At 58.7% G+C, this 6,637-nt stretch overlaps 1 protein-coding gene across 1 annotated transcript in view; it reads right to left on the reverse strand.

The window, feature by feature from the left end:
• KIAA1644 (KIAA1644 ortholog) overlaps window positions 1-5,334 on the reverse strand; it is a 40,352-nt gene extending 35,018 nt beyond the window's left edge. The window contains exon 1 of the mRNA XM_014535132.1: window positions 5,208-5,334. Coding sequence (XP_014390618.1) covers window positions 5,208-5,328 — 121 coding nt within the window. The 5' untranslated portion in view covers window positions 5,329-5,334. The remainder of the gene's footprint in view (window positions 1-5,207) is intronic.
• Between the last annotated feature and the right edge of the window lie 1,303 nt (window positions 5,335-6,637).

Consider the following 6,637-nt stretch of genomic DNA (forward strand, 5'->3'; position numbering starts at 1 on the left):
CCTCCCTCCCTCCACCCTGCGGTCTGCATCTTTGCCCAGAGGGTCTCTGTGAGCGCACCTTCTGCCCCCCCTTCTTCTGGCGGACACACGCCTGCTTCTGGGCCAGGAGCCCCCACCAACCCCTCCTCAGGCTTTCTGGGGCAGGTGCACCCACCTGCACCCCCACCACCTTGGCTCCCCGAGGCAGAGCTCCAACCCCACTGACCTATTGGGGGCCGTGTTCTGAAGAGCTGCCGAGGGCAGAGGTAATGCCCTCAGTGGCCGACTTGGGGGTTTGCTGAGCTGGTGGAAGGGGAGGGAGGGAGGGAGGGAGGGAGGGACAGATGGTGGATGACCGAGGGGGTGGCTCTCAGCGGCCTCCTGATGTCCCTGGGGTGGGCTCAGTCCCTTTCTCTCTCACTCATAAAGGTCTGGGCAGCACGGGCCCTGCCCCCACCCCTCCTGTCCTGTCCAGCTGTCCCATGAGCTCCAGGCTGGTGGCCTGAGAGAGTGGGGGTGGGACACACACACCACACACATTCTCGAACATGCATTCACACACACATACACACACACACACATTCTCACACACACACACACACTCACATTCTCACACTCACACACACACACACATTCTCACATACACACACACACATTCACACACACACACATTCTCTCTCTCTCTCTCTCTCTCCACTCACATTCACACACACACACACACACACACACTCATTCTCTCTCTCACACACACACACACACACACACACACAGCTCTAAGCCAAACTGCTTCCCCTCACCTCCCAGGAAGGTGATCCAATACTTCCCAGATGCCTGTGACAGAGCCAGGAATTCCGTGTGACGGTGACATTAAAGAATCAGGCAGACCCCCCCCCCCCCGGAAAAAGCTGTGAGGGGCAGTGCCCCGGCTGCATGGAACTTTCTGGCACTTCTTACTCCACACTCCACCGCAGCCAGGACGAACAGCAAGCGGCCTCCCTGGAGAGGGGATGGCTGTCAGGGAGGTGCCTCGTCCTGAGCTGTCGCATATCCAGGGGACAGTGGGGGTGGTACCCCCAATTCTGGGCAACCCTGGCCATCGTGGGGATTGTCCTGGGCTGGCACTGGGACGCGAGGGTTATTCTGATTCAGGTTTTAAGTAGCATTTCCTGCCACACTCAGACCACCTGTCAGGGAGGGAACCAGGGTCCACGAGGAGCTGCCTGGCCCGGGCGTGAGCGGGGCCTGACGGGCTGGCCACACAGCCAGTGAGACTCACAGGACACCCGTGACCAAGGGCCCTGAGACACGCTGGGGTCCAACCCTCCCTCTAAACATGAGGAAACGAGGCTGAGAGCAGCGCAGGCAGCTGCCTGGGGCCACAGGGCCAGCAGCACACAGACCTCTCCGCGCTTCCTCTGACCTCACAGCACCCTTCTGGCGGGGATGGCTCCCAGGCCACTTTACAGATGGGGAAGCAGAGGCTCAGAGAGGTCAAGCTCCCCGCTCAAGGTCATCCAGCCCGGGAGAGGCCTGGAGGCCCCGCTGTGACTCCGGTGCCCAGCACTGGCTGCTCTTCTCTTCGCATCTCTGTCTGGGCTTCCTGGGCACGAGCCAGGGCTAAGGCCAAGGATCAGAGGCCGAGCGCAGGGCAAGGCAGACACAGAGGCACATTACATAACGCCCCTTCCCCCTTCCGGGCCCCACCGCCTAGGGGTGCCGCCAGGCCACCCACACTGAGAACCTGACTCCAACCCGAGGACACTATGGCCCCAACAACTGGCACTGGCTCTTTCCAAAGACATGACAGTTGGAGGCGCCAGGACGCGCTGGTTTGCCCCTTCCTCTCTTGTTTCCTCTGACTGAGTAGCAAATACAATACGAATAATGATAATAATAATTAGAATAAATATAACCTGAAGACGCGTGGGGTCTCGTTGCCATGGCAACCGCGGGAGCTAATCAGCTTCCGAGGCCGCTGCCGGCCACCACACGGGCCCCAGGCACCGGATCAATACCGAGTCGGTCCCGGGAGGCGGCGGCAGCTCCACGTCTCCAGGGCAACGGGCCGCCCCAGGCGCCTGACTGCGCGGCCCCTCAGCTATTCGATTCTTCCGGGAACGAGCCCCTGCCCATCTGCTCTCTCTTGCCATTCTTCCCCTGCCATCACCTTGGCCTTCCTGCTCCTCGAGACAGTAAGATTTAACTCAGACGGAGAAAGTAAAAGCCTAGGCAAAAGTTTAAGCAGAAACAGCGCATCTGCACAGTCTCAGGAGATGAGTCATTACAAAGGGGTGAGTTTACATTGGAGAATCCTGGCAGGCACCCCATTAACCAAGGGATCAAGGTTAACATCGCCAATGATAGGACATAGTGTTATCTATAGCCCTGTGGGGTGCACCCAGAAGGGCATCCCACTTCTGAGGTACTGCCACAGACCTGCTGAAAATGCATGACCTCAGTGCAGCCATAAGAAACATCAGGCAAACCAAAAGCACCGTGACTGCCTCTAGTGAAACCCATTTCAGACTTCTGTCCTTGAGAACTATAGCCATGATCAATTCGTGTTGTTCTAAGCCACTAAATTCGTGGTAATTTGTTACAACAATAAGCAAGTAGTAGCTAGGCTCTCTGAGGGCAGGGAGGATTGTTCATCCCACAGTCCCAGCGTGTAGTGCCTAGGGTGGTCAGTAAACAATTATTGAATGAATAAATAAGCTTTTCATGATAAACATCATTACCCCATTTTATGGATGAGTAAATTCAGGTACCCAAGCCAGTAAATGTCAAGCTGTTTGGAAACCTGACTCCAAAATGGAACTCTTTTCACCAACCCAGGCTATTGAATAAAATCCCAGGTTTTCACAGATTAAAAGAAGCATTACAGATCCCAATCTAATCTTATTTGCCAAACATAAAATACAGGGCCAGAGAGGGTAACTTACCCAAAGTCATACAGCTCCTACGAGCAGAACAGGGACTAGAACCTGATCTCCCAGTCAACAAGGACAGAATAGATAATGTTAAACCCTTTAACATTATCATTATTAAAATACAATACAGGGCCCTGGCCGGGGAGCTCTGTTGGTTGGAGTGTTTTCCCAAAAGGTTGTGGGTTCAATTCCCAGTCAGGGCACATACCTAAGCTGCGAGTTTGATCCCCAGTCGGGGTGCATATGGGAGGCAACTGTCTCACATAGATCTCTCTCTCTCTCTCTCTCTCTCTCTTTCCCTCCCCTCTTCTCATTTTTCCTTTCGCAATCTCTTTTCTTCCCCTCGCGTGCGCTCCACCCTGGTGCTTCTCTTAACGTTCCTTTGGCGATCCCTTCCTTCCTTCCTTCTGTCCATCCCTCTCAGCATCTTTTTTCCTCCCTGCCCTGTGCCTCTTTCTTCGACTCCTTCCTTCCTACTTTTCCTTCTCTCCTCCCGCGTTCCTTCCTCTGCTCAGCTCCTTTCTCTCTCCTTTGTTCCTTTCTTCCTCTCTCCTCCCTTCTTCTCTCCTCTCCCCCCACCCGGCTCTGGTTCTGTCCCCCAGGCCCACCGCACACTCACCTGCCTCCCTCTTGGTTGCTCCCCAGCCCTGAGCGAGGCTGGGCTCCAGGCTCTCCCAGCCCCTCCTGCACCTGCGCCAGGAGGGCCCCACCCACAGTGCCAAGCCAGACCTTCCCTGTAGCCAGACCTTCCCTGTAGCCAGACCTGCTGGAGGTCAATGCCAGGGGCCAATGTCAGGGTCGGGTCGGGTGTGAGGATCTCATCAGGCAGATCCTCTGTCCACTTTCCTAGGAAAAGCCCAGCTTCTCTGACCAGAGCAGAGACTACTGCTTGGGCCCCTCTCCTGTTCCCGCCTCCTTTTCGCCTCTCCTCCCGGCAGCACCCCCATTTCACCCCTCACCTGCAGGACAAGACTGTGCTAGACTCTGTGTGGCCTCAAGCCAGTTCCCTCCCTCACCCTCAGTAAGCCTCAGTTTCCCCACCTTCCTCTGTCCCTGACCCAGTGACCTCCAGTGGCAACGAAGGCCATGTGGGGGCACATGGTAGTCTCCTGGAGGACCCCACAAAGGGATCGCCTTTGGGGAGGGGCGGGAGGGGGGGTTGAGTGCTCTGGGGGGCAGGCCAGTTCCCCGCCCCCAGACCCTGTCTCTCACTGCCCTGGACCCGCTTCATTTCACCAGGAGCTGGGCTGAGCCCTTTATATGCCTCGTTTTATTTATTCCTCACCATTTTACAGATGGGGCAACTGGGGCTCAGAGAGGTTAGGACACCTGCCCTGAGCCACACAGCCAGCGAGGAGCAGAACCAGGACTGCAGCTCAGACCCCGCTGACCTTCAAGCCCAGGCCCCACACCCGCGACTCACTCCCAGGTGCCAGCGCTTTGCTGGAGCGCCTTCCTCCTCACCAAGACAGCCCTTCAAGGACGGGCCTGTCTCCTTCAAGATCCCAGTGCTGAGCGGCCGGGGCCCAGGCAGGTGGCTGAGGCACCTCACTGGAGGGTGAGGGAGGGAACAGTGCCAGGGTGCCCCCTGCAGGAAGCCTGCGGCTCTGGGATGCCTCCGTTTCCCATCTGCAGCCCAGGAATCCATGCCCCTTAGCTCTCCCTTGGATATGGTTTAAGCAGATGCTTGGGGTCTTTGAGGCTGGGGTGCGCACGTGTGCACGCGGGTGTGTGGTGTATGCATGGGATGGGTGTGCTGTTTGTGTGGTGTGCCTGTGTGTGCCTGTGTGTGCCTGTGTGTGCCTGTGTGTGCATTCAGGGCGTGTTGAAAACCTCCCCGTTGAGGAGCCCCCCCACCTCCCTCACATCTCGCAGCAGGGCTCTGTGTCCATCCTGGGCTCAGGTGCAGCACTGGACACCCAGAGATGAGAGAGCTCAGCCCGAAGACGCTCACAGCCTGGGCGGGTGACACGTGGGATGTCAGACCTCCGGCAACGCCCATTCTCTAAGCTGAAACACAGGCACCCCTCCTGGCGTCCGAGGCCCTGTGCCCGCTCAGCCAGCTGCCTTCCCAGCCTCCTCTGCAGCCACTCGCCCTGAGCTCAGCACACCCCCGTGGGCTCGGCACACTGCCCATTCTCTACAGCTGAAACACAGGCACCCCTCCTGGCGTCTGAGGCCCTGTGCCCGCTCACCCAGCTGCCTTCCCAGCCTCCTCTGCAGCCACGCGCCCTGAGCTCAGCACACCCCCGTGGGCTCGGCACACCCCCGTGGGCTCGGCACACCTCCATCACACACCTGCCGTGGGCGCGGGGCTGGCCCCTCGCTGTGCTCCCAGCGCCCGCACCTCCCGCTGCCCTGCAGTCAGCCCTGCACCTGGACGAAGCTCCTTTGCCTCCCTGAGCCTCAGTTTCCTCATCCACAAAATGGGGATGATTCCACCCACCTCAAAGGGTCAACGTGAGGATTAAATGAGAGGCTGTCAGACGGGAAACCGTCCTGCTGATTATCCTGAAATAAATGCACGCCTGGCACTGAGCAGGTGTTTGATCTGCACCAGTGTCCCTTCCGTTCTTCCAGGAGGTCACGGGGTGGGCAGGCGAGAGCGTGGACTTGGGAACTGGTCAGACCTGGGTTGAACCTCAGCTTGGCCACTCACCAGCCGGGTGACCGGGGGCCAGTTCATGCCCCTCCCAGCCCCTGCGCTCTGGTCTCCTGCGGCTGCTGTAACCATGATCACAAACGTGGCGGCTAAAACCACACGCGGGCAATGACTTACAGAAACCCCCAAATCCGCCCCACTGGGCTGAAGTCGAGGTGTCAGCAGGGCCGCCTCCCCTGGAGGTTCGAGGGGAGAACCCTGGCTCCCGATGGCCGCGGGCATCCTTGACTTGTGGTCACTCCGACCTTCAAGGGCGGCGCCTTCCAGTCTCTCCGTCCCATCTGCACGTGGCCACCTGTCTGTGTGCAGAGCCCCCGTGGCCCCCTCAGGACACCTGTGGTTCAGTGTGGGCACCCCGATAATCCAGGATAATCCCCCATCTCAAGATCCTTCTCAATCACACCCACAAAGCTCCTTCTGTCTCCGGCTGTACAGGAAGCACCCCGGTACCAGGGACACGACAGGAGGGTATCTATCGGGTGGGGAGCATCCTCCATCTCCGAACTGTGCAGCGCGGAGCAGCACGAGGCAGGCTCGGGGAGGGGGGATGGGAGGGGGGCAGGGGTGACAAGCAAGGGCCCTGGCACCATGGATCCTTCAGCAAATATTTGTTGTCTCCAGTCTGGGCTGGGCTGGGCTGGGCTGGGCTGGGGGAGGGGGAGTGATAGGAAAAAAAAAGAGGGGTGGGAGGAGGGGAAGAGATAAGGGGGGAGAGAGGTGATGGGGGTGCAGGTGATCACACAGCCCGCCATGGGAACCGTTACCGGCTCCATCCACGCGCCTTTATCCGTTCCTATTTACTATTCCCTGCCTTCGGGAGGCCTGCTCCCCCGCAATCCACGCTGCTCCCAGGTTGGGGGTGGGGCGGCCGGCTGGCGGGGAGGGCGGCCTGGCGATGACTCACACTCCTTCTCTCTGGTGGAGAGCAGCCTTTTGAAAGCGCTGGCTGGGGAGGGAGCTAAATTTAAAGCCAGGCTTCCCGAGAAGATCACCTGCCACGTCAAAATCACTGCCATTTCATGAGACGTTGGGGGCACGCGGCACTCTGCCACCGTCCAGGCCCCAG

The sequence above is a fragment of the Myotis brandtii genome, unplaced genomic scaffold, assembly GCF_000412655.1.
Source record: "Myotis brandtii unplaced genomic scaffold, ASM41265v1 scaffold138, whole genome shotgun sequence".
Taxonomy (NCBI): Eukaryota; Metazoa; Chordata; class Mammalia; order Chiroptera; family Vespertilionidae; genus Myotis; species Myotis brandtii.